This window comes from Gallinula chloropus (genome assembly GCF_964237585.1).
Source record: "Gallinula chloropus genome assembly, chromosome: 7".
NCBI classification, from domain to species: Eukaryota; Metazoa; Chordata; class Aves; order Gruiformes; family Rallidae; genus Gallinula; species Gallinula chloropus.
The window spans coordinates 27,426,583-27,452,871 of NC_140092.1; the positions used below are offsets into that span (position 1 = coordinate 27,426,583).

Genomic DNA, 26,289 nt, shown 5'->3' on the forward strand with positions numbered 1-26,289 from the left:
CTTCAAGTGCTGTTTTCCCAGTGTTCAGGTAAAGCTTTTTTGCATTTGTGTCACTCAAGTTCAGTTTTTGTTTCAGACGTTTTCTAAAACTTCATGACCTTCACTGCAATTCACTAAGTCTCACCATATATTGCACTACAGTTATGCTAGTTATCTATTCATTGAGTACAAATAAGCTAAAACCCCACCACGGGGTAAGTGTTCTCTAATCATCGCGCTTTGATGGATTTCAGAGTTTGTCCTGGTTTTAGCTTCAGTGAAAAAGCCTTGTTCAGCCTCAAAGGTGAGCAACTTTATGTGGTTTGAAGTGGTGTAGCATGGATTTTGCACCTCTCTCTTAACAGGGAAAGAACCTGTAACGTAAAAAGGTGAATCGCTGTTTGCCATGACAAATGCCCTCTCAGAAGTGTGCAGTACCCCAACCTGCCAGTTTGGCTCATACTTGACATTAAGAAACAACTGTGATTGTGGTGATGAGATGGCACAGAAAAGTCCCTTGGCTAGAAGCACCCAAGTTAGCCAAAGCATTAGAAGCAGTTTATCCACATTAACCTTCTGAGAGGAAAGATAGGTTAGCTGAGCGGCGTGGGATGCTGATGTGATCACACAGCTTCACTGCTGGCTTGGTCAGTCCTCAACTCTGTGTTGTGAAACACAGTTGTATCTTGGGGGATTTTGCTGTTTAGGTGTGGGGTGTTTTTTTAATACAAAACTTCATTTAAACTACTTCCACTGAGCCAAATGTCAGCCGTGTGGTTAACAGCACAGGCTTGCATGGATAATAGGTTCCAGATCCAGGCTGTCAGTCTTCATGCAAACAAGTGCTGGAGGAACTGGGAGAGGAATTGCAGAACTTCAGGGAGGAGGGAGCTTCCTACCTCCTCTTGGTGCTGTGTGTGAGGATTTTCAAAAGGGATTTTTTTTTTCTTTCATTCACTGACTTGGTCTGGGGTTGTTGCTGACTCTTCTGGAGGAGAGAATCCCATAGCAGACATTTTAAATGTGGAGGTGGAAATGGTGGAGGAATCAGCAACCCCACCTGCTGTTATAATACTTGCTTTTAGCCATATTTGCAGTAATAAATGGTTATGGTCTAACCAGTCGTGGTTAGGTTTCCTGCGTGTCTCTGGGGAAGGACAAACGCCAGCCGCATACATCAGTATTATCATAGCTATAAATAATGATAGCCATTTGTGTTGATTCCACAACTGTAATTAATTATGGCTTTTATATATTATTTTTCATGTAGGGGAATTTAATGTAGACCTCATGATCATTTTTTTTTCCCCATCACAATTCTTCTGTATCTTCTCTGCCTCTGGCTGGGAAGAAACCAAACAATTAGGAAGGGGCAGTTCTTGCTATGCCTTTTGAAAAGCATCTCTTGGTTTATGGAGCCTGTTGGCTGAGACAGGTTTCACCCACTCTTTTTCGATTGGGAAGTTAGCAACATCACAACCATGACCAGTGGAATATGTGAACAAGTGAGGTAAGCAAGCCAGCACAGGACTTTATAGTTCATTAACTGTTGAGGACCACTGTGCATGCTCAAGGACATCCCAATTACACTCACTGTGGGCAAACCAGCCTGTATTCAGGATGTGACATTGTAAATACACTGCTTTGGGACCCATATTTGCTTTATTTAACTTGCTTTCAGTTTCTCAAGTGTCATCTTCAGATGTTTGTGGTTTTAAGTCTAGCTCTCCAAATGGTCTAACAGACTTATACTTGTGTCTCCTTCTAATGGGTCACTGGCGATCCTGTAAGCCAGGATGCTTTACTCACCTTTCTGAGTTGTTCTTTGGTGAAGCTTTGGAATTGCTCACCAGAGTAGAGAGAGATGACTGTGCAAATGTTTTCGCTGTTGGCACCTAAGGTAGATGTCCAAACTTTGAACAATAAAAGTGGAATGTTTGGACTGTTTATATACTGGTCGTGGTAAATTGTAACCATTTTGCCTTAAAATACTGCTCTCGAATTTGCAGATTATCATGGATATACTAATAAATAGTATTTTTAAGGGTGATCACTGCCCATTATGGAAGGTGCAGCTAAGAACACTCCAAGGCAAGTTTTCATAGTCACCTGTATCTTTTATTCCTGGCACCTAATGATAGACATTTCAGTTGAGATTAAAGGCAAATTTCAAAGGAAATGTAGCTTTCATTTTCTAAAATACATAACAGCTGTCTGGCTTGTCTGTTTAAACTACAAAATAGCAGTTGTATTGTAGACTGAATATAGAAATCACCGTAAGATGCAAAAGTGCTTGAGAGGTTTTAGCTAAACGTGCTAATAATTCACTCTTGCTTTGCTATTAATTAAATAAATCCAGGTAGGAGTTTGAGTCATTAGACTGCAAAATATTCTTGCGTGTGTGCTGCCTATGCAGAATATACCACAGAATTCTGTTTAAGTTACTTTATTACCCACATTTTTTCTTTCATCATTCCATAGTCCCTTATTGTTAAATATGGAGAAGCAGGAGAAGGGTAGTTTTATCTTCCAGAGATCTCTTGTGTTTGAGCTTCTGATTGGATTGTTGATACCCTTTGTTCTGTAAGATCGGTCTTCTGTAAAGCATCTGAGTTAGATCTTTTTATTAAGATTATATTTTCCAGAGTTCTTTTTCTGTTTTGTCCTAGTATTGGTAAGCAAGTAGAGAAATGTAGTAAACTGCTGACCTTGGTTATACCAGTAATGAAGAATAAGTTAGCAGCACACTTCGGGGCAAGAATTTAAAATGAAGGTCACACACCAAAAAGAAAAAGGAAAAAAGCAAAAAAGAGTTAGTTCTCGTAACTAAAGCTGTGAAGCAATTGCTCACTTTCTGAAGTATTGCCCATTAGAAACAAATTGCAAAATACAGCAAATAAAAGTCTCTGCATTAGCTAGTTAGAAACCACCAGTGGTGCAGATATTTTTAATGGCTGTTTCACAGAATCACAGCATCACTAGGTTGGAAAAGACCTTTGAGATCATTGAGTCCAACCATACCTGTCATCTAGTAAACCATGAGTTTCATCCTTCTGAAATTTGTATTATCTCATCCAGAACTCAGACTTTCCTCCTTAGCACATCTGCTGTCCTCTTCCTCCTCCTCCTCCTCCCACTATCTTCAAGGCAGGCTAGAGTCCAATATTTTTTTCCTAGCTTTTTATACTTTTATTTAGGTTTTGTTTTTTTTTTTTTCACTCAGCCATCTACCCATGTCATCAAATATTGTTGCTCATGAAAGCACATTTGATAATTTACTTTTAAATACTAGTGGTTACTGAGAAACCGTGAAAGATAAAAGCCGGCATTTCAAGAGTTAATATGTTATTAGGAGGACAGGAAATCTGGCAACTATTGCAGAAACTAGACCTAATGGTGCACACAAACAATTTGTCAGTCTTGGTAAATGTGAATAGCTTTCCGCAAAGTGGCTGCTTTTGCTTTGTTTGAACAGCCTAAACTTTTCCTTTTTGGACTTTAAATCTTGGAAGTGAAATGCGATCCACATATTGAATCAAAATCATTTAATTCGAAACATATTTTGATTGGAACAAGGTTGACATGGAAAGAAACTCTAGAAAAAAGACACAAAAAAAAAGAAAGAAAAAAAGAAGTTGAAAGGACTTTCTATCATATATTTAGCAGGAAAATTCGAAACAGTTCTAATTAGGCTGAAAAAAACAGCCTTCTTCATTGTAACTTACAAAGGTCATATATCAATGTTAAGGCAGCATTACCAACTTGTGTCTGAAAGCCTGCACATGCAAACATCATTTCAGTTGTTTGCTTTCGTTGGGGAATTTTTCTCTTTTATTATTTATTTATTTTTAAGAATACATCCAAGCTTGAATATGTACTTAGTTTAAAGAAGTTACCTGGCACTGCAGTTGTGCAGGTGCTTTGTTGTGCTCGAGAAGAGTATTTTTCACATGAAAATCGTCTTTACACTGAAACGTGCGAGATCCACATTCGTGCTTCTCTCTTTGTACCCGAAGATTTTCCAAACAGAATGTAAAAAAGGAGAGTGTTCTTTTAAGCATTTCAAAGGAAATTCCTTACCTCACAGAGGAATTAAAATATTTAGTCCATTAGAGGTAATGGGCAATTATTTGTATTGAGATTTCTAATTTCTTACTTGCTGGTGAAGTATATTCATGGGTAATTTTATATTTTTTTTAACTGAATAGGAAGCACCACGTGACATGCACTTTTCATTCCCATTAAGATTTCTACTTCCATTTTAACTGTATAAAACACATTTTGATCTTCTCTTCTGTCTTTCAAATACGAGTTACACACATGTTTATGCCGTACTTCAAGATTACTTCGCTTTAATCAGCACAGGAATAAGGCAAGCGGCCCTGCGGTCTGTTTCTGAATAGCTCGATTATGAATAAATACCTGTGCTGGGGAAAAGAATTGCAGTTAATCTTGTCATCTGATTTCAGCATTGGAACATCCCAAGCTCAAGCATGGTATATATTCATTTTTAATACATATAATTTCAGACACTATGTGTCATTATGTAATCTAAACCAGAAAGAAAAGCGGAGGGCAAAAGCTGGTAGTAGTCACTTTAAAGATACAAATCTGTATTCCAAGGGTATAATATAGTTTGGGAGAACATATAATTATAAATAGTTGGAATATTTGTATTGGAAAAATACACCCCCCCCCCCCCCCCCCATATTTCCTAACCTGCTAGTTTTCATGTTTTTGTCATACCCACCATGGCTCACCAAGTCATTTGTATCAATATTAGCCTGATATTAGTCTTAGGTTCCTAGCAGGAAATTCTTCTCCATTCATTCCTTTCAGATAACAGGGCAGAAGAAGATGCACATAGAATAATGAATTTTGGCATCGTTCGGGAGGAATTAGTTTTGGTTGCATGTATTTTGTGGCATCAGACTGAAAACTATTTATGAATAAAATTTCCTTGTAAGATCAAAGCTTCAATTTGTTGATGTGTCTGAAGCATTTCTACCTTGGGAATGGGGGAATGGAAGTTACTAATAGGTGTTTGTGTTTGACATCTGTATACTGTACTTTTTAGCATATCTCAAGTGCTTTAGTCCCTGCCTAATAGATCTCATTAAAGAAACAGATATCAGCCCCAAGACAGTTTGTCAAAGTTAATATGAGTCCCTGTGGACAGAATTGACAATTTGTGTGTGGCTTCACGTGACGGTCTTTTCACGGTCTTGTTTGATCCTTTAACAATTGGGCATTAGTCACTGATTTATTTTACAATAACTCAATAGGATTGGATATTACTGTGTTATGCTGGATGGTTTAGGGGATTTTCTTGGGTTGCCCGTTTTCCTCAGAGCACACAGTAAATGATGTCCTGGGTCCGCTGTGGGAGTGCTCCCAATTGATTGGTTGGCTTTAAGAGCAGCATGGGAAGGATGTTAGTGTCCCATCACCACATACCTTATTTAACCTGAGCCTTAATGAGCGCTGGCTGTCCTAGATGCTTGAGTAATCCTAAACACTTAGCATTTGCTAAGATAACATGGTTTCATTTTGCAGGAGGTAAATTCCAGCAGTAATATGGTTTTATTTAAAAAAAAACCCACCCCCTTCTTTTTAAAACCAGATAGTTACATAAACAGGAACTTTTTCACTACAGTATTTCTTTTTTTTAAGGAATACCCATACTTAAATAATATATACCAGTGTGACTGTAAAGTGTATCACACATATTAGTATGTCATGTTGTTTTCCTTGGAAGTCTTATTTTTTAATCGTTATACAGGCTGTTAACTATTGTAACTCCATCGATCGTGTCAGAGCGTAAGTACCTCCCTCCAACCAAGAGCTTAGCTGGGGACCTGAAATGACAGGCAAGCTTATTTATTTGTCTGCCTTATTTTGTCTGTCCTTTGGGGTCCTGGGTATTGATGTTGACTGGTATCATTTTATGTTTAGCCCTTTTCTTTGTGATTTGGCAAATAAAAAAGAAAGAAGGTTTTAAAATGGCCTAATGTGGGAGGAAAAAAAGAAATAATCCTACTTTTGATTCTGTATAAATTGCAAGTGTAAAATTAATTTAATCTTGAAAAAGAGTAGAAAATTCAGGATGGCTCCCAACCATTCCATAAAAAGGCAAAGAGTGTGTTTTAGTCTTGCTTTTTAAAGAAAAACTCAGATTTATATGTGTGGTAATCTGAGGAGATTGCAGACTGGTATTCCTTTAGTTAGTCCTGTTCAAATGCTTTGTGAGGATAAGAAGACCCATTACAAATCCAGCTTTTGAAGAAAAGGAAAATAGAAATGACCTCTACACATACTAAATATATACGTATATATAAATTACAAGTTCTTAACAGCATTTTCCCTGATACTCCAGAGTAGCACAATACTGGGAAGTATATTCTAGGGTTAATTTTTTTTTTTTTTCCAGCAGGATAGAAAGAAAATTAATTCCTATCATTGTCATTTGCTGAGCCTTGTAGGATTTTATGGCTGTGCATTGTAGTATTATGGACACTCATGAGACTCCTGACTGGTTTTATCTTATTAAACAATTTTGAAATCATTAATTTTTAATTGACCTGCTTGTGGTTTTTTATAGTTTTAATTGTGTGTCTGTGTCTAAATGTTTGGGGCTTTCTAATTTAAAAAAAAGAGGAGAAAGAAATAAGAAAGAATATATCCTGTCTGAGCAAATACATTGTAAGGTATTTCCGTACGATCATCCAAAGAGGTACTGTACTGTGTGGTAATTCATTTCAAAGAATGCCTTCAGCAATTTGGGAGCTGGGAATCCTAATAAAAACACTAATAAAAAAAAGAATGGTATGATGTTGAAGATATGTACAGGTCTTTTCTTGATTGAAAGTTCTAATTAAGTGAATCGAGGAAAATTAACTGAAATTAGCTGTCAGAAAGTCACATTTAAATGAGTGATGATCTGGTGTGGCAGTAAACATTTAAATGATATAAATTGCCATTTAAGTGTATGGTTTAATGTTTGTCATGCATTAATATGACATGAGACTGCAGTGACAATCAAGCAGCTTGCTCTAATTTGAACATATTTAGGGCTTTTGTGTGGAGTGCACCACACAAATTAAGACAATTGCTGTTTTTATGTGTCAATTTAAATGTTGTTTTCAGGCATCGGTTAATGAAACAAACCCATCATTTTTGTGTGCAAATTGTGGAGTGATTTCCTTGGGTTTCAGATTAATTTTAACTTCCTCTGCTCAAAATTAGGGATTTCCTTTACAAGGAGAATGCCATTCATTTCGTTAGACGAGGAGAGTATCAGACTTAGTTATGTTGCTTCGTTTGCTCATTCAAACAAGAAATATAGCCAATACTCTGTATAAAAACAGAAAAAGCAAATCCTGCCAGAGATTTATTCTAGATAAATTAACTCTTTAGATGACAATGGTTTTTAAGTTGTCTTTTCGTGTATTTGTGCTGTATCTAATTCCATTATGGAGATGGTCATCGTTGTTTGGATACTTTTATCTTGGGAATTGGGTTGTAACTGGATAATCTCTTCAGAAAAGTGGCTTAATCATTCAGCATAGTTCTGTTTCTTTATAGCTTTGTATCTGAGATATATACAGCAAATGCATACGAGTAACAGCAAGTTGATGTTCTGGCATGTTATATATTTTCTACCCTAACATCCCTAGTTTGGTTTCTCCAAGTCTATCAGTCTCCTCTACCTGTCAGAATCAATTTCCACTTACTGCTTTTTTTTCTTATTCTGGTTATTCTAGATTAAAAAGGAAGAAGGGCTTCTCGTCAGTGGGAACTGGAGTAGGGTGCATGAGACTTTGTGACAGATTTATATATTGGACCTTTTTTTTGTTTGCTAGAACAGCTAAAGTACTGTTCTCAGACATGTCAAGATAATTTTGCATGCTCTTCAAAAAATGCTTTTTCTCTTACTAAGTGATGACTGCCTGGCCAACTCAAGTTTATATGTTTTGTGTGTCTGTTTTCTTACAGGCGTTGGAAAGTGAGTTTGTTTCCTGCCAGCTTCACCAGTGGATTGATCTGATTTTTGGCTACAAACAGCAAGGTCCAGAGGCTGTTAGGTCCCTGAATGTTTTCTACTATTTGACTTATGAAGGAGCTGTTAATTTAAGTTCAATAACGGATCCTGTATTGAGAGAGGTAAGTTTGTACTTTAAATGTAAGAAAGGAAACTCTTTGTTAACCTCTGCAGTGCCTTAAGTGTTCAGTTCTGGGCTCCTTGTTACAAAAAAGACAGCCATGTCCTGGAGAGACTCCAGCAGAGGCTATGAAAATGATTAAGGGCCTGGAGCATCTCCCCTATGAGGAAATGCTGAGTGAACTGGGGCTGTTCAGCCTAGAGAAAAGAAGACTAAGGGGGGAATCTTATTAGTGTTTATAAATATCTTAAGTATGGGATGCAAGGGGAAATGGCCAGCCCCTTTTCAGTGGTCTGTGGAGACAGGACAAGGGGCAATGGCTGCAAGTTGGAGTATAGGAAGTTCCGCCCCAATCTGGGAAAGAACTTTTACCCAGTGAGGGTGAGGGAGCCCTGGGACAGGCTGCCCAGGGGGTGTGGAGTCTCCTTCTCTGAAGAGATTCCAGCCCCGTCTGGACGCCGACCTGTGCAATACGAGCTGGGGACCCTGCTTTGGCAGGGGGTTTGGACCCGATGACCTCTGGAGGTCCCTTCCAACCCCTATGATTCTGTGATTCTATGATTCTGTGAAAGACTCCATGATGTTCAAGGCTACCAGTGAATGTGCACATCTTTGTGTTCTCTTGTGGTTTCGCTACGGGCTGGTAAAACACAAGGTGCCTCAGCCAGGCCTCGCAGCATGCACAGTTAAGAGAACAAGTGTGCAAGTTGGTCTTCAACTTTGTGCACCTGGGTTTGGCACAGACAGGATGCCAGTATAAAAAATCCCAGAATCACATAATTGTAGGAGTTGGAAGGGACTTCAAGAGATTGAGTTCAACCCCCAAATAAATGTGCAAGGATTGCTTCAGTTGCTGAGGACAGTCCTTTTGTTCACTAATCCTGGATCTTAATGGCAGAAGACAGCGAGCATCTGTGATTTGGCTTGCACTTTTCAATTTGCTCTAATAGTTTTAACAATTCTTTTTTAATGCAATCCTGCTTGTGTAGTACATGTCAAATCCATGGTTGTGTGCCTTCCATTATTTTTATTTGGCTTGCCATCAAATTAATAAGAACTTGTCCAGTATTTTTCATATGACATAGTAAATACTTAAACATTGGAAAAAAGTAGTTTCACTCAGACTCAGCAGTATTTGGAACAATGTATTTGCCAAAGTAGCCTTCAGGATATTTGGGGGGTTAAAGACTCCTCCCTCCTGTTTAAAAAAAAAGAAAAAAAAAGATGGAGTGATTAAACCAGATTTTTGATCAGTTTTACATCCTCTGTTCAGGCAATACGTTGGTGTCAAGTACAGCTGAAAGTACATGAATTATAGAATAAATGGTACTTTGTTATAAAATACTCTGAATCCCTGAGAGCAAAGTAATACGAATGCTGTAAACAATTTTATTTAACATGGTGGGTAGATGTACTGGGGATGTGTGTGTGAATAAATGAAAACAAGAACGAAGACATTTCTGCTAACAAATGCTAGGTTTGAGGCTCGCCGTAGAATCCTAGTAGAACCCTAATTGAAGTATTTGTTGTTTACCCCAATTGAAACTAGGTCTGAGAAATAGAGCAATTACTATTTTTAATTATACTGTTTTCTCTGACTGTTTGGGACACCTTGACAGATTCTGTAAAGTCACATCATAGCAACACTGTGGCTTGGTGCTGGCTTGTGAGTGTAGTCAAAAGGCTCAGGGGGTACCGAGGGTAGGGATACACAAGGATTGGTTTAAGTACCAAGAGTAATGGCTGGATGTCATCATGTGGGTTGGCATCAGTCTGAAGACTGCATCTTGGTCCACTGGGAGCTAAAATATAGATGTTGGATAAAAATACATTTAATTGTGCTAAGAAAAGAGATGGTGGGACGCTTAGCTTTTAAGGAAAAGTGTCGTCATCAGTATTTGAAACAGGTACTGACCCAAGGGTACTAGATGCTCACTGTGTCAGGTTTGCAAGTCATTGATGTTTGTGAGCATACACTGATAAGGAAATACTCTTACCTTGTAAGATAATTTATCAAACTCTTGAAGTGCTGGGTTTAAGTGTGAGCTGGAAAACAGACTGGGCATTAAGTGTCATTTGTTCTTAATTTTGGAGTTAAATGAACCATCGTTCATTTATGAAACCAATAATTGAAGTAATACTAACCAACATAGCGGTCTGCCATGCACAATTTTTATGCAGTCTTTAATTTTTCTAGAACAGTTCTATTATCAGTTTAACTGTGATCTGTTCTGCTTGTCTCATAGCCTGAAAAAAAAATACTTTAAGACCTGGGAAGTTACAAATCTGGAGGTGTGGATCATCTCAGTTAGACATTTGCTTCGTACTTCCATAATTATATTAATATGTTACCAAATCATTTTAATTTGTCATGGTTTTTATTGTACTTAAATGCAATGTGTCTTATTTTTGAGTCATTCTACACTGCCTGAACTGAGTGGCGTATAAAAATGAAAACAGGAGAGGGAAAACAGCAGCGTTGTTGAGTTTGTAATGATGGGAAAGCTTAGCAGCAGCAGAATTTAGAAACGCTACTGATGGTGTCAAAAATATATGATGATTGTGGCATTTTTGTTCTGAGTTCCTTGAAGATCGGTGCAATGGAGTGCTTTTATTTAGTATTTTTAAGCAGGACAGCAAGAGAGTAAAAAGATTCCTGTTTAGTGAGGTGTCCCTTGCTATTTATGTGTTTTTATTAAACCATATTTTTGTATTATGTAAATGTGTGTATGTAATTTGAAAAGGTAGGTACGATCAGCTCTGATACAGTATTGACAGTGCAGAGATTTAGTGACTATCATCACCAATGGTGAGTTATTCTGTTTTCACTTATGAGCAGAGATGAAAGTAATAAAAAATGTGTTCATGTATATATCTATGTGCATAATCATTCTATATCTATGTGCTAAATGAATTTATCATGCACCTTTGACAGCCTCACCTTCTTCCTGCTTACTAATCCATCTCCCGGAGGACTTGCGCTAACGTTCTGTACTGCTGAGCAGCTTCAATCAGCATTTATTTTTCTCCTTCAGTCAGCTTGCCAGAAAATATTACTTCTTTTCTCCACCAAATTCCTGGTTACAGGCCAAATAAGGTTTTGATCTGGAGAATTAACAGTATTTTAAAGCAGACATGACACCTTCAGATTTAGTGTCTATTTATTAGGTAATTATTAAACCAGAAATTTTACTCTGGATTTCTTGTTTTCAAAAAGGATGCTTTTGGCTTTCTCCTCTCCATAAGGTTCAGCATTTTAGTTGGTAGCAGAAAATACCTTTTTATTTGCAAACCTAAACCAGGGAGAAGCTTCTATATACTCTGAGAGTTGTGAGTTACCGAGGCTTTTCATTATCATACAGAAATAATAGCATCTTCTTAAACCATGGCAGTTTCTCTACATAGATGGTCTATGCTAAGCCTGGACCATGTCAGTAATAAGAAGCCCATGATGCACATGTTTCTCAAGCATCTTCATAGATACACTATGTGTATTGGTGACCTAACTCATCAGGAGAGGCCACACACAGAATAGTAGTGGAAGGAACTGAGGAACAGAGTTTAGGTTAATGCAGAATTTCCTTAGGTCTCCTAAATGGCTCCAACTGGCACCTCTATTTTTATAGGCAGTCAGGTTATATATATTACAAGAAGGAAGCACTCGTCTAGGAAGGAAAACTACTTGATTAAAACCATATTCCACCTTTCTTTCTTTTTTTTTTAACTGAAAATGTAGAACTTTTACATCCCCTCGTACTGCTGTGAACAATTTTTTCCTGCCATTCTTTCTGCCTATGGGAATAAAGGAAGTAAAGTATTTTGAAAGGATCTGACTGCTATAATAGAAAATTTTAAACTAAAATGCAAACCGTGGGCCACATGCTACCTTTTGGCAGATAACCCCTGGGGAGTGCAAAGCTTGCATAATTCAAAGGCAAATCTCAGGGGGAGGGGAGTAGATCAAGAGAGAAGGGTTTGAGTCGCAGCCAGTGGGGGAAGGGAACTGCAAGGAGGAGAAGCAAGGCAAGAGATCCAGTATATCTTCTGGTGTATCTGTGCACTTCTCATCCTTGCAGAGACCATTCCTTCATCCTCTTCTTTTTTTCCCTGGAGCCATTTTAGCAGCATTGTCATTGACTCTCATCCTTGTGCGTCTTGCTGAAGGAGGTTACAACTGCAGAGGGAAATTACTGTTCACTTGACAAGCAGTAAATACTGCATCTATTTCCAGTGGATGAACTGGTATTTGCCAGCAGGGGTATGCTAGATGACCACTTTGTGTTGACTCATTCCTGAACACCATGTTTTGATCTGTGGAACTCTCGATCCCAGTGGAAGGACTTTCTTGTTGCCTGTATGGAAGAGGCAAGGAGTCACAGCAGCATAGATAAATGTCATCCAACCCTTCTGGAGAGAATTCACAGCACCTTCTTATCACTAATTCTGATTTCTTTTGGCAATGGCCGTCCAAGAACGGAGAAAAAAAAAAACCCCAAGAAAGTAGAATTAGATCTAAGCCATTCAGACAAGCAGCTGATTAAGAGGTGAAGCAGAATCCATAGAAAATAATTTCTCTCTTGGACTGATTTGTGGGTATTCCATTAGTATATTGGCCAGAAGAATAGTGATTCCTGTTGTCTCTGGCATAGTGTAACAAAGGATGATCATGAATCCAAGCTGCACTTGGAGCTCCTAGTTAAAAATCTGTTTCTCCACTGATACCCCTACATTGCTAGCATAAACACTGGGTAAGTGTGAAGAAAAGAGATGGAATTAATAGATAGAAGGCAAAATATTGCTTGGAGAGTATATCGTTGATTTATTATAGAAATCCCTGAACCTCAAGAAGCATACTAAATTTTCTACCATGCTTAGCAAAAAGCACTTAGCCATATTCTTCTAATATTTTTAAAAATATCCTCTGATATGATCTTTGTAGCCAGTAACTAAGGAAATAACAAGCAATAATAGTTAGAAAAACATGAGAATATTTCCCGTCCAGTTGATACCCTGCATACTTGTCATTGAGATTTGCTTTTAGCCTGAGATGACACAGTAGTTTTAGACTTCATTTGAAGAGAAGGTGCCTTTTTGTTACATGACAGTAGTCTGTTTAACATTAGGAAGCACGGCTTTTCCCCTTCTATCGGCACCTTTCTTTCTACTGCTGATACTTTATTTCCATATGAACCAAGGAGTTTCAAAAATGGTGAAGAATCAGCTTGGACACAGCATTTGGTATGTTATTTGAATGTGCCACTTCTGATTATACAAGGAAGGGAAATAATTCTTTTATTTTCAGTTTTAAGGCATATGGGATAAATTATTTTATGGATAATAGCTTTTAAATGTTGCCCAAGATTGATATCTTTGGGTAAGTTTTATGCATCTTAGACCTATCTCTTATGAGCCTAATTTTATTTTTAAATATTTACAGTTTGAGAGACTTCTGTGCTTTCCAAAAGAAGTTACAAGGATGTTTAGTTTACATGACCCCGGTTTCATGACAGCAGTAGCAGATCTGATATCTTATCCCAGAGAAAGCATTTTTGGCCTCTCTTTTAGCTGTGTTCATGGTGGGAGTTAATAGCATATTTCAGCTCTAACTCAGCTGGAGGACTCTGACAGCAGTGAATCTTTCACAGAGTATAAACACGATCTGTATTTATAGCATAGTTAACATTTACAAAATAGTTGGGAAAAACTAGTCTGTTTTTAGCAGGTTGGGCAACGATCTATGTTGTGGCTGCGATGAGTTTTAAAAAAGTGGGATAAAGTGATTATAAAATACCAGCACAGAGCAGTAAATTTAGATGTGCTGAATTAAGTAAGTAACGAATCCATGCAGGCAACATTCAAAGCACTGTGGAAATGATCTTTGAATCATCTCTCTGGCCAGGAGAGTGTTGTGCAGATGGCATGTTTGACGTTGTACAGCACAGGAAGACTGTGAAAAGGCAAAGAAATGTTAAGGACTGGTCTAGTTTTAATTGCAGATCTGTGTTAAAATTCTGTTACATGGAACTAGAATGAAGTGTAGTACCAGGAAGCAGACTGACTTTGTGACTAAGGAGAGATGGACTTAGCTGCAACCAGACCCGTGCCCTGGTCTTTTCCTGTGAAGGTGTGTGGGGTGGGATTGCGTAGCGAAGACGGGACCTCTGATGCTGTTGGGGGTGGGCAGGTACCGCCACCGCATGACATTGGCTTGTCTGGGACTGGGGAAATAAAGGTTAAAAGATGAGTGTTTTCTTCATCTGGTAAAAGGAGCTGTAAAATAACAGCAGTGTCATTCCTGCTACCAGCTCATGTCATTTACCTATTCATTCTCACATCTCTGCTCGCATGGTGACCTATCTGTGGTGTTGGACTAAAGAGGCAAAATGAGCATAAACTGATGTTTGCTGTGATACCTGGGGAGTTCTGTTCCAAAGCCCAAAGCTTGACATGACGAATGGGGGGTTATTGCCCTTTGTCTTAACGTAACGTATTTGCTGCAGCACTTAGAAACAGGCAGAAAAGTAACTCAGCTAGGTTTTGGTCCAGAAAAAATGTTTGACCTGAATGTTCACTTTTGTCTTTTGTTGCGTGAAAAGATTCTAATTTATATCTGGTGCTCCTGCTTCTCTACCCATCAGGAAAAAGAAACAGTATTTTAGAGTTAATTAAAGTGGGACTGAGATGCCTGATGCATAAGGATTAAAAGAATAAGAAGCAAACAACAGCTTTGGCTGGAAGTAGGGAAGCTTTTTGGAAGGAGGTAACTCATGTAAATTAGTTCTTCAGCTCTGAGTCCGTTTTCTTCTTTTCTTTTTTTTTTTTTAGCCCCTGATTGAAATTCAAAGGATAGAAATTTTCAGCGCAGTCAGTTCCCTCACCTCTTCTTGCTTGACCTGTCTTGTGGATCTATCAGAGTCAGAGAGGCCTTGAGACCCCCCTGGGCTCTTTACATTTTCATTCGTGCCTGGCTGCTCAGTCTTAGCTAGCTGACATATTTGTTGGCCAGCATTAAAAAAGCAAGAGTAATCAAAAGGTAAACAAGGGAAGGAAAAAAAGTGATGTTCGGAAGTCTTCAAATATAACTTTTAAAATAGAAACTATTTCCATTTTCTAACTTCTTTTTCCCCCATAAGTGGAAAGGATCTGATATACTGGTGTATAATAGCTGCAGTTATCGTACATTAAGTCATTCAGCCTTGACTCAAACATGGAAGTGAACAGGCTACAAAAATGTCATTATTTTTCTGTGTCATCAGCAGGCTCTGATTATTTATTTGCAGTCTCTTTAGACAATCCATACAATATCTGTATTGGCTTTCATGGTAGTTGGGAAACTAAAAGTTTTTGTTTGAGGTATTTTCGCTGTATTTACTCATTGCAGCTCAGGGTGTCTGGATCCTCAGTGTTCCCACTGTGGCTGCAGGTGTGATGTGGTGTTTACTAAACTCTAGTATATTAGTTATTAGTTATATTTGACCAGTAGCTGCTTCTTGAGTGAGAAAACCTGCAGTGATGCCAAAGGTGCTTTTCCTCAAGCCGTGTCCCAAAATCAAGTCTCAGTTAAGTGTCACATTTTATTATATGATAACAAAAAGTTCCTTCATTCCAGTCCATCATTTTATTAGAATGAAGCTTGTTCTATATAATAAATAGAGATGGCATCGAGAGCGAAGAAATCCCACAGGATGCTAAGAGATTGGAACAGATTGTGCTTTTTTCCAGAGGAAAAAAAAGTTTAATATCAGAAAATTTGGAGCCGGCTAAGTAACAAGAAGCCTTTGTGAAGGTAACAAGTTTTAAAGATGATGCTTAGCCGTTTAAAGGAGTGAGTGAATACTACCAGAAATTGGTGGTTTCAAGGCATCGCACATGGCGATGCCGCTACTTTCTGGAGGGGGAATTACTGATTTTTAAATGAAAGCAGTGAGTTGCTCTCTTGAAATCTTCAGCTGCCACAGTGGAGACAAGAAGCAATTTTGGGTTTGGTGCTCAAAGTGCAGGCTATAACTAAAAAAAAAACCCTCAAAAAAAAACCCTAACCCCAGAGCTGCTTAGGGTTTCACTCATACTGAATCCAGTTTTATTTGTGGGTCTTTAAATTAATCTAAACTTTCTTTTTTACTCATTTCCCTTTTTATTTTGTCAGTCTCTTTGAAGTACGACCAGACCTTTTTTTTTCCCGCCTAGTTGCAGTTTTTTTATCTCCTCCTTTCCAGTAGCCAAAGATTTAGGTGTTTTGAATGAGCACATCAGTGCTCCAGACAGAGATACTGTTTGAAATTATCCATGAACCCAGTGCCTCTGAACATTATTGAGTGACATTTGTTTCTGTTGGTTGTGTCTGCTCTGACTAACTGGTTTCCATCAGATTGGCAGCTGGGATTACGCTGCAGTGGATGGACAGCTGTGTGAACTGGAGATTGCAGCCAGGCCATGCTATGCCTCTGTTTAATATGCCTGGAATGTATATATTCAGTGTCGATATATACATTGGAGCGACTCGCATGGCCCTGAGGGGCATCTATTTGTATTGTCACAAACTGCGATTACTTCCTCTTTTACTTTAATGACTGCAGTGTAATTGTCGTGCTGATTTGTCTGCACAAAAAGACTTCATTTTTCTTTATTCTCCCAGAAAATATCTTAATGGAGTTTAGGAGCTGGGTTAGAGCTTTTGTTTTTAAGGGTGTGCTGAAAGGTATCCTACGCTGTGCTCTTGTCTGCATTTTTCTGTGATGCGGACAGAAGAAAATGTTATTCATATATTGAATCTCAAATAGCTATTAAAAAAAATATAGAAGTAACATCCTGTGCAGGCTAACACCCCACCTGCCCCCCAGGGATCTGTAGTAGGTTGGATTTAATAAATAACAAGTGGTTGGACTAGTAACCAACTTCCAAGCAGACAACTGTGGTATTTCAGGCAGACAGAGGGAACTGAAATTAGGAAAGAAAAAGAAGGAAAAAATGTTTTTATATAAAAGATGTGTTTCTTGCAAGGAAGCTGGCCAGGAAAGAAGGAAAAAAGCCTGACCTGTGCTTCATTGATGTTTGATGGCTTTCATCTCTACATGTTTTTATACATGTAATGAGGCATGCTTGGTTTTGTCACGTATATCCCTAATGCACCGCAGAGTTGTGCACTTCTTACTTCATACCAGCTTGCTGGCGTGCTCTAGTAACGTCCCCCTCTGTGGGCTGCTGACAGTATCTCTTGCCTACGCCTCAGCCCTGAAGCTGTAAACCGGTGTAACTTCAGCGGATGCAGGAACTGCGTTAGTGGGCTGCATCAGGCTCTGTCTGCGCTCTTCTGCCTCACCTAGCAGAGGGGGGATTCCAAACAGTTTGCAGGCGTTGTTTGAGGATACCTGGAGACCCGTATGTAACTCTAGGTCTTGTAGTATCTTGTCTTCTGTCTTTCTTACCTCCTTGCTCCCTCCCCTGCCAATGGTTAGCTTTCAAAGCAGTTTTCTTTAAACCATTAAGTGCAACGATAAAGCAAAACCAAAAAATTGAAGTCATTCAATACAATAAGCTCGATTTACAAAGTCAGGAGACTGGGAAGATTTTTCTGGCTTGGCGTGAATTAGGCTGCTCAGTTTATTTTTGAAACAGCAGATGGGAGCGTGTGAATTTATGGTCCTAACATTTGAACGATGAATTTTTTGCCTGGGTCAAGCGTAGAGCAATATCCCCAGGGCAGGTGTATGCTCAGCAAGCGTATACATTGCCTGTTTCAAAAAATCTCTTTGCCCATTTTTCCCAATCTTGATCTAACAGGGATTGTTCTGAAACAAGGGGAGATGGTGCTGCAAAGAGCTTCTTAATCTTTAGCCCCATTTCCAGCAACTTTATCTAATTGTTATGAATCATGTTTGTTCCCTGGCTGGTATTATCTATGTCTCTGTAGTCCAGGAGGGATTTAACTAAGAATCTTACTGTAGGACTGTGACTATCTTGTCAGAAGAGGTTTTCTCATCACTTGTTATCAGAGCTTGATTTTAATCACCGTCCCAAGGGGAAGGGAGCTAGTCGGTTGGCCGCTAAGCCATTCAACTTCGCTGTCTGAGGGGAAACCTGTCAAATATTCTGTGTTCTCTGGTGCTGTAAAGCAACATCTGGGTGGAAGGAAAGGGAAAGCAAGTAATCGTAATTGCATATTGCTCAAGCCAATAGAAATCACTGAGGAACATGTGTGTAAACCTTTTTGAATATTGAAAAGTGAGGTAGGAACGGCAGAGAGCCAAAGTAATTATTTTTGCAAGGGCTGTTATTTTCTGGACATAAATACTGGGTAGGAAGATGGAGGATGAACCCAAAACATTTTCTGTTCCTAACACGTACACTGAAGGAATAAGTATTACAACGCATGATGCTATTTCACCTGGGCTTTCAGTGTCTGGCAACTGAATCATACAGATTTGAGAAGTGGAAATACTTGGGTACAGCTTGTAAAGGCACATGGACTGAAAGTATCTTTTTTGTAGTGAGCAGTAAGATTTGTCCTGTGCTCAGCCCAAGGTATGCATTTTAACATGGGTACGCTGTGCCATTAGACTCTTTAGGCAGTTCAGTGTTTTGTGTCTGAGTAAGCATGATGAAAGCAACTCTTGAGACTCTAAGGGTCTTTAAATTGGGAGTTAAATGGTGTATGTCTTGCCTTTTAACTATATGGGCCTTCGTTTCAGGAGCTGAGTTCAAAACTAGAGACTGTTTCATTCTTTCTCTGTGACACTCACTGCAGTTCCCCCTCCACCCGCCCTCCCTCATATTTAATTTTATAGTTCTTTCAGACATAAACATGAAAAAAAGCAATTTTGACTCAGTTTCTGAGTGTTGCTGCAAAGAAAAGTAACAAACATCTGTTTTTACCTTAACTGCATCCATATGTTCAACCTCCCCCATCACCCTCCTTACCAAAAAATTTACAGCCGTATTTGGTGGGTACTACACGCTGCTGAATTAACTTTCTTCACAGTTCGATTAGTGAGTAGGTTCAGAGGCTGAAAATACCCATATTAAACAGTGTCTAAAAGCTACATTATAGCTAAGCCAAGTTTTCCAAGTTTTTCACTCTTCCTTCTTCAATTTACTTCCCTATTCCCCTTCTCCCCTTCCCACCTCCCAAGGAAAGAGGTGATCCAGAAGAATTTTTTAGTAATAGGTTATTGCGGTAATCAGATAAACATCATCAGCTTGTGAAATTTGCTTATGGTTTACTTATTACTGGTTTATTACAGTTAGTATGGCTTACTTATTACTTAGACATGAATTAACATTTGAAATACCCTGTTTATCGTGTAAGTGTGTGGGTTGAGATGCTCCCTGTGTGCGTTATTGTAAGGGATTGGTTACTTTGATTTTATTTTATTACTTCTGGTTGTAGCATCTGGAAGGATTCTGGCCTTAAGGAAGTTTTGATTTTGTAGAGGATTAGCAGGAAGATGGCTATTTTCCTGAGATATTCGAGAAGCAGCGAAACAAAACGTTGAATGATATTATCTTTTACTTTGTGGTATGCAGCAGAGAGGAAAAAAAACCCCAGATTTGGGGAACTAAAGTTAACTTTCAAACAAAGGTTATTCCTTTCCAGTTATAGAATGCCTTCTGTAGGTGTGAAACCAGTTGGGCAAATTTCTGAAATCTTCCTGCCCACAGTAATCTAAATGGGGGTTGGGGGTTGGAGCTCTATGATCCTTGGGGTCCCTTCCAACCCAGACCATTCTATGATTCTATGAAATGGTTGTACGCTCCAGAGGGATTCAACAATGTGAGAACGTCCACCCTTCCTCTGCCACTAGAAGCTGGCAGTCTCTTAGTAATACTGACCAGTGCTATTAATACATTATTCAAGAAAATTAAGAATCTGGGCTATAATATTTTTTAGAAAGACTTTTTGACTGATGGTTGTTTTATTGTATGTTCTCTAGTAAGTGGTAGGTTGCTTTCTTCAAAGGAGATATTAATTATCTCTCTGAGGAAAGGATTCCCTGCTCCTAGCTGATTTTCTTTGACAGGTCAAACAAAAGCCTGAGTGACATCTGGTGACTAAAATGTCCTGTATTTCTCCTTCTATTGTTATGTAAATCGAGGAAATGGGGAGTGATTCTAGCTCCACCATTACATGTTTCTGCTGACACAGGGAGGTCATCTTGCACCCTTCCCTATGTGATCCTTCTGACAGAGACATCATCAGAACATGGGGTTGACATCTGGATTGACTTTGAATACAATCTGTAAAAAGGAAGGAAACATTTGGGGCTGCTACTAGGTCATAATTAAGAAATGTTGAAGCTACATAAAGAAATTTTTACTTTTCTTGTTGGTAATTAAAAGGAATGCCAGAGTTTTTTGCCCTGAAGTCTAGCTGCTATGTCTAGACATAATTACCCAAGCATCGTTACCTTTACTCAACAGTTTTTCAAATTTCTTTTGGGTCTCTGAAGATGCGCGGTAAAGAGGACATACAAATGCCAATATCTGTGGTGCTTTATGAAACCTTGTTACCTGGGGTGGGACATGAGCTGAATGTAGACTTTCCCAGTTCTGTTGGCTGAAAGGGAAAGATTGTGTCAGGGGGCTGTTGTAATCCTGGAAATGGAGGTTCTTGTGGTTTTTGGAAAGGCCAGATGGAACGTAGTGAGTTTGAAAGACTTGTTTCTCTGGAACTGTAAATCTCAAACTCAAGCTCGATCGTAAACATGGGTGTAGAAGCTGTCTGTTAAAGACTGAAAATGGAGAATCTGTGGTACTTTAGACTTGGTTTTAATATCCCAGCAGAATTCTCTTCTGCACTGAGGGTGGGTGGCTATCAAATAGATGCTCTGCAGCTGCTATTGTGTGGTCTGGGAGTGTGATGATGGTGAGCGTCACGGATGTGAGTAAGCATTGGAATCCACTTTGTATGTGGTTGGAAGGTGGTGAGTCGCTCTGAGATCTGGACTGTGGAAAATAGCCTTTTGGCCACTGATCTTTCATCAATTAAAGCAGTTTTCTGTGTCAGTTTGGGCTCTTGTAATGGATGTATTCGAAGTGCTCTTGTGTTTTATTTTCCCTTTTTTTTCTGTGCTAGCACTATGTAAGGGAGTATGGTTTGTAGAGTTAGCATTGGAAATTGAAGGACATACCAGATTTCATGGGTAAGACAAAATTCTGACTCTCTTTAAGTGCTGAACCATTTAGGAATGGGAGTTTCTATACTGATCATAAATCAATATACAAGGCAGTTACCAAATCTGAAGCTTATTATTTCCTCATCTTACCCATTCTATTTTCAGCTTTATCTAAAAGAAATTCATGGGAACTTCAAAAATATTTTATTCATTTTTGATAATGCATTGGGTGTATACTTTATAGGAAATAAATAGTAGATCCTATACTTTTGCCCCAAATATTTTAAGACGTGCCTAATCACTGACATCCAGGACTGGCTACGTTCTGCATATCCCATGTTCATCTGGTGGTACCCTCAATGCAGTGCAGAATTCCTATTTACTAATAAAAATATTCCACTAAATCTGTAAGTAATGTATGCAAACATTTTGAATGTGAAACTAACAGCTTTTTATGGAGAGGGTAGAGCTGCCTCATGTCTTAAGGCACCTCAAATTCTATGCCCTTCTGATTGCCTTGATATCATGAGTCACAAAAGCCCAGATTTGAATTTTTATATGTCTCATGACTAGGACAGGGACTCTGATGGTCTTACTGAGCTGCGGTGTTTTGTCAATCTGCTGTTGCTGTTCCTTAAAAAAGTACTTGTCGAATCACAGCATTTGTATGTCAGGTTTCAGCCAGCTTTTTAGATAAATTTACTTATTCACCAGTACTTTGAAGATTGAAGTGCTACCCAGAGTAGGCAAGGGTGTTAGGGTCTCTTCGTAGTGTAACTGCAACTCCTGTTCTGGTGAGTTTAGATGTTTCAAAAACCTTGCCACATGTAATAAGGTCAAGTGTTTGGGATGGCATGGTTCCTATCACAGGATGATTTTCTTTTGGTGATCTTAAGGGCTCATTCTACTTTTGGTTTCGTTATTTCTGTAACAGAAGACCACTGTGTCCCCTGATAATAGTCTTTATTATTATCTAAAAAGGGTAGTGTTGTTTGTAACAATAAGATCACTCTAAGTATTCTTCCATTGCCTCAAAAAAATCAAACAGGAAAGTTAAAGTGTAAGGAGCCTCAAGGGGTGTTGAACAATGAAAAAGAAGGATCTCTGAGAGGAAAACATGGTGTTCTAATAGCCAAAAAGTGTCTGGTAGTTTTATGTTTTAGTATTTGAGCACCCAATTCAAATTTTACTTTACAGTGAAGGTGACTCCATCTACTCTGAATGATTTGCAATCCTCTGTAGTATGAGCCTGTTCTGTGGATAGTGCAGGGGTCTGGCTGGCAAGAAATAACTTGTTGAATTTTGGCTGCTTGATTTTATCTTCAAGCCCATAAGAGGTGACATGGAAACCTAGTTGGATGTGCCTAGGCAAGAGGTATGAGTTCACACCTTTCAGAAGAATTATTTTCCAGAAATTGCTATGCATGAGGCGGTATTTTCATAGACCATGAAAGAAGTGGTAAAGCATGTCACTGAAGTTCAGAGAACCTTTTCAAAAAACAACTCCTTGCATTATATCTTCACGTTCCCCTCTAGCTCTATTTAGTATTAGATTTGCTGTTGGTGGTTTAATGCATCCTCAAGATGTTTCCTCTTTTTGAATGAAGATGAACATAAGAAGCTTGGTGTTGCTTTTGTTGAGGTTATTGCTGTGAAATGAAGCAGTGGAGTTTAACTAGAAAGTAGAATACTCTTAATACCTATAGAAACGTTCAAAAAATGAACTTTTCTTTCTGAGTCCTGATACAATCAGGATAAGGCAGTGTTAGAAAGGTAAAATGGAGCCAATAAAGAAGGTTTCTGATTATAATAGCTTGTTTCTGTTTAATATCATTGAGCAGGATGAGGTTTTGCAGAGTTTCTCATGGAAATAGCATCCGCGGTACTAAAATGATTACCTCATTCTCAGTACCAGTGCCAAGCACTTAGCCCCACAGTGAACACACGGGGTTGATTTTCAACATGAAACAAGCCAGAAGTGTGGAATGACATTTTCAGGTGACAGTTATGGTTCTATTGCCTGTAATTAGCACCTCTTAACATGCAAACCTGCCGGTGCCTTTTCCAGGCTGTTGAAGCTCAAATACGAAGCTTTGGACAGACCCCTTCCCAACTGCTCATAGAACCACATCCTCCGAGAAGTTCTGCCATGCAGGTGGTAAGTACCACTCTTAGCAACCTGCTATTTTATTTGCTTCCTTTTGCATCTTAAAAGTCACCAAACTGGCTGCTTTGCTTTGCTTTTCTGAGGCTGTGGAATCCTGTTATTAAAAACAGCAGATGAGTTACGGTTCTGTAGGACTGAGCGCGCGCGGTGCTTAACTAGCCTTTTATTTATTGCTGAAAGGATTGTATTGATTCCTAGTACAGACCTCTTTTGTCAGTGTAATCTAAGAACACTTCATCAGTTGATTTTTCTTAATACCATACCTGTACAGGTGAGAGCCAGTCATCATGGAGACAATTTAGTTAATCTTTGGCAGATTCCCCGAGAAGCATGGATTTAGGAGGTGGAACTTCCTTGTCGTTTCCCCCAGGCATAGGTTTTCCCCTAAAACCAGGATTACTGGGAATTCATGAGCTGAAACTTACATAGCAAAGGATGTGACTAAATGTGTTTTGCAGTAAAGCTAGGGTGATAAAATCCAGGCAGCAAGCATTAACATGCTTTCCCTTTTACCTCTACTTGCATCTAATATAATTTTATTATACAAACTATTATTTTATTACTGATTACTTTCCATATCGTATTGTGTGCAGTCCTTGGGTCTAAACCATCATTTGTGTTGTCACAGATCCAGAACTAAGCATGTTAAGTGATACCCTGACAAGTGGGGCAAATGGCCTGCTAATTCAGAAGATTTTCAAAAGGTTGCATTCTCTTATTGTTAAGCTGGACATTTTACACTGAAATACTAAAATAAGAAGACATTTTCTTCTGGTATGTTCTGTAAGACATACTCAACCAGACTGAGGTCAAGCAGGCTTAAGATGAAAAACGTTTCTGAAGTGCAATAGGTTTCAGAACAATCACACAAAAAAATCTGTAATGTTTCCAAAGTAGCTAACAAACCTGATGCTGAAGTCTACGAAATGTGGACTTCCATGGCAGACTGAGCTCCTGACCCTTCTCAAGTATGTCATGCATTGCACATGAGACCTGCTCAGCAGACAGTCCCCTCCATCCCCACCACCCTTTCTGCAGGCAGAACATACGCTGTGCCGCAGACATGCTCCTGCCCTGGGATTCCATGTGCTGGATGGACAGAGCTGATTTGTGATCCGTTGGCTCATTGAACCTCCCAGGGGGTGTCCCAGGGCTTCAGACCTGCGTGTGCAACCCTGTGGAGCTCTCATTCTTTCAGAACCCCCCTTTAATAGGGTCTTCCTCTCTGTTGAGGAGCCCAAGTGCTCTCATCATGCAGCTACGCACCATATGGGTGTCCGTCTGTCATGGTGCCACGCACTGGGCGCTTGCCCTAATTTAAAGGGCTTTGTTTCAGGAAGAGGAGGAACTTGAGAAGTTGATTGTTGACATGATTGTCAGACCCATTGTTACATAAATACATATGATGCCAGGAAGCAGTATGTGTGGTTTTGTCATAATATTTTTCACGACGTTGAATTAGTAAAGATTTAGTATGTAATAGAAGAAGTCAAATTCTAGGAAGTTAATTGTTTCTAACTCCTGTGAGGCTTTTGAGCTGAGGAAAAAACCCCCTTAGCTCTCCCCTTGCTTCGCCCAGTTCTGTGGTTATCAATACAGGATTTTAGGATAGCGCTATATTGGGTGGTTTTAAAAGGGCTTATTTCTGGAGCTGAACCACAGCAGCGATGTTTTTCCTGTCAACAATTCTGAGTTATTGTGAGTTGTGTTATTTACTGAGCTCTCTGCCTTCATGCACGCGCGTGTGCCTGTGCGCGCCTATGTATGCATGAACGCGGCCGAGCCGAAAGCTACCACGTGCTGAGTTAAGTGCACAAACCATAATATACACCAGGTGTAGTAATTAGCAGTCACACGAAGGCTGCCTATTTGTCTGGTTTTGCTGCTGTTGCTGTATCCCCTTGTGTTTTCAACCGTCAGATAGCTGGATTTAATTGAGGCCACATCAGATGAGGCATTACTGACACCTTTAATTGAATGAGCATCCAGGGAGGATTAACTCATAATATTGATTGGCTTTTAGCCACTTGCTCAGAAGGGTGTCTGGGTAGCTTATTAGTTGCTTTTATTTACACCTTTATGCAAAGACTGTAAATAGGAATTCATAGAGCAATATGTTTTTCTAAGTACTCTTAATAACTTTTTAAAAAGGAGTGATAATAAAAATGCAAATGCATTTAATGTTTTTATTAGTTCTGTATAAATATACATTAAATGTATGCACTTACATACACATATATGTAATGAAATACTGCAGGTGGAAAATAGCCAAGAACACTTCATTAGTGGTCTAATTCAGTTATTAGAAAATTACAAATACTAGAGCTGGGTGGCTACTGGTGACTAGGATGGTTGTACCGCTGCATCTCAGTGGAGGTCTTACACAGTCACAAACCCAAGTTTTGCTTTTCATCCTTAGCCTTGATAGCCGGATCGAAGGTCCTCACTGTTTCGCTTCAGCATTTGCAGTGTTGCTGGAGAGCTCAGTTGAAAAGTTATTAATCTTTTCAACTTACAAAAGGAAAAAACCCCTAAAACTACAATGTTGAAAATGAGAGTCTGGGTTCATTCCCTCTCTTTAGTCTTTGTAGAGACGAGGCAGGATAGTGTCTGTAATCACGTCCACTTTATATTCTTTACAACTGCATTTAATTATGTTTGTCCTTTGAAACACATTTGCAGTGAAGTCTTCTACTTTGCATTCATAAATCACATTTTTGTACACCAGAAATATATACAGAACATATATCTCGTGTATGTGTGTATCTGTTTATTTTAATGTGCTTTCATGTTCTCATCTGGCTTGTAAAGAATTGCAGGCTGCCAATTTATGCAACTCGAGACAATCTCTGGGAGCAGGAATTTCTTT

General features: G+C 38.9%; 1 protein-coding gene across 3 annotated transcripts in view; it reads left to right on the forward strand.

Moving 5' to 3' along the window:
* LRBA (LPS responsive beige-like anchor protein) overlaps positions 1 to 26,289 on the forward strand; it is a gene marked incomplete at its 5' end in the record, with an annotated part of 423,662 nt that overhangs the window by 353,957 nt on the left and 43,416 nt on the right. For all 3 annotated transcript variants that reach the window (XM_084266649.1, XM_084266650.1, XM_084266651.1), the window contains 2 exons: positions 7,975 to 8,142; positions 23,322 to 23,411. In XM_084266649.1, coding sequence (XP_084122775.1) covers positions 7,975 to 8,142; positions 23,322 to 23,411 — 258 coding nt within the window. The remainder of the gene's footprint in view (positions 1 to 7,974; positions 8,143 to 23,321; positions 23,412 to 26,289) is intronic.